This window comes from Perkinsus marinus (genome assembly GCF_000006405.1).
Source record: "Perkinsus marinus ATCC 50983 genomic scaffold scf_1104296969850, whole genome shotgun sequence".
NCBI lineage: Eukaryota > Perkinsozoa > Perkinsida > Perkinsidae > Perkinsus > Perkinsus marinus.
The window spans coordinates 1-1225 of NW_003202642.1; the positions used below are offsets into that span (position 1 = coordinate 1).

The window sequence follows — 1225 nt, forward strand, 5'->3', positions numbered from 1 at the left end:
ACTACGAACTCAGTGTTTTGATCGATAGTAGAACACAACTATGGTGTTTCATATTCATGAAAACGTTTCGAATTAGAAAACTCCACTCCCTCACAGTAATGCTGCGTACCGTCACATTGACGGAACGACTTCCGCGAGGATCTGTTCCTGTTGTGAGTCCATACGCCTGAGGGACCGGACGAATACGAATACGATATGTTTATGAGTGGTGTACTGAATGCGGTCTTCTAGATCTTTGATGAGCCTCTCATTTTTCACTCTGAGTTCCTTTTGAACAGCAAGCTCCATCTTCTGTGACTCAAGCTTCAACCGTAACTCCGACATGCGAATCTAAGATATGTTACAAGAAACTTACCACCCAAGTTGGTAATGTGTGAGCGGCTCAAGCGGTGGATCCAGGTTCGAACCCGGGCCAAGACATCGAACATGAACAACATAGTTCGACAAAAAAAATCATAGCCTCGATAAGTTGGCACATTTATCGATAAATAAAAGAGAGTCTGCAGCTCACATCTCTCTCAGTCTCATCCTCTTCTTGTAAACACTCCCCGTCATCACTCCCACTCGGTCCATCAGACAAACGCGAAGTGCTCCTCCGTTGGGACCTCAACTGCTCCAACGCTTCAGTCAAGACCTGCCAATCGGAACTTAGCAGTACTTTAGATAGAATACGATAATGAGACTCACCTGCTCCCTAGCCTTCAAATCCCTTTGTCGCTGAGCCAGGGTCGCTTCCAACTCATTGCACTCCCTTTCCTCTTCCTCAATCGACTTCAACAAGGCATCATATTCTTCCTGTCGACGCGATAACTGCAAACATCAGTTTTGGAAGAAAAGCTTTTCTTCCCTCAGCTGAGCTCGGAAGTCTCCTCACTAACTATAGAAACTTACACGAATTCGGACAGAAGTGTACAAAAAGCAAGAAGAGCTCCCGAAATTTTCATATTGTCACCAACACACTTAGTTGAACATGCGCATATTCTCCCATTTCTAAAAACTCACCATCCTACCTGAGCTTCCGCGTCCGCTACCTCGTTCTGTAGCCCTTCCAACTCTCCCTTCATCTCGGCCAACTTGGTCTCTCGCTCCTCAATGGTAGCCGTCTTCGCCGTCACCTCCGCATGCATGACCGTGCACTCTTCCTGCCCCGTCTGCAGCTCAATCTCGATTGACTCGCACGCTGACGACTACCAGACTGGACTATACGTTTAGTTCCCTCAGATGA

At 46.9% G+C, this 1225-nt stretch overlaps 1 protein-coding gene across 1 annotated transcript; it reads right to left on the reverse strand.

Moving 5' to 3' along the window:
• Positions 1 to 111: 111 nt before the first annotated feature.
• On the reverse strand, positions 112 to 1127 carry Pmar_PMAR019832 (NBP2b protein, putative; the record flags this gene model as incomplete). The annotated part of the gene is made up of 4 exons (XM_002767800.1): positions 112 to 330; positions 512 to 634; positions 688 to 795; positions 1011 to 1127. The coding sequence occupies 4 exons, from the start codon at positions 1125 to 1127 to the stop codon at positions 112 to 114; spliced, it is 567 nt and encodes a 188-aa protein (XP_002767846.1).
• Positions 1128 to 1225: the final 98 nt, after the last annotated feature.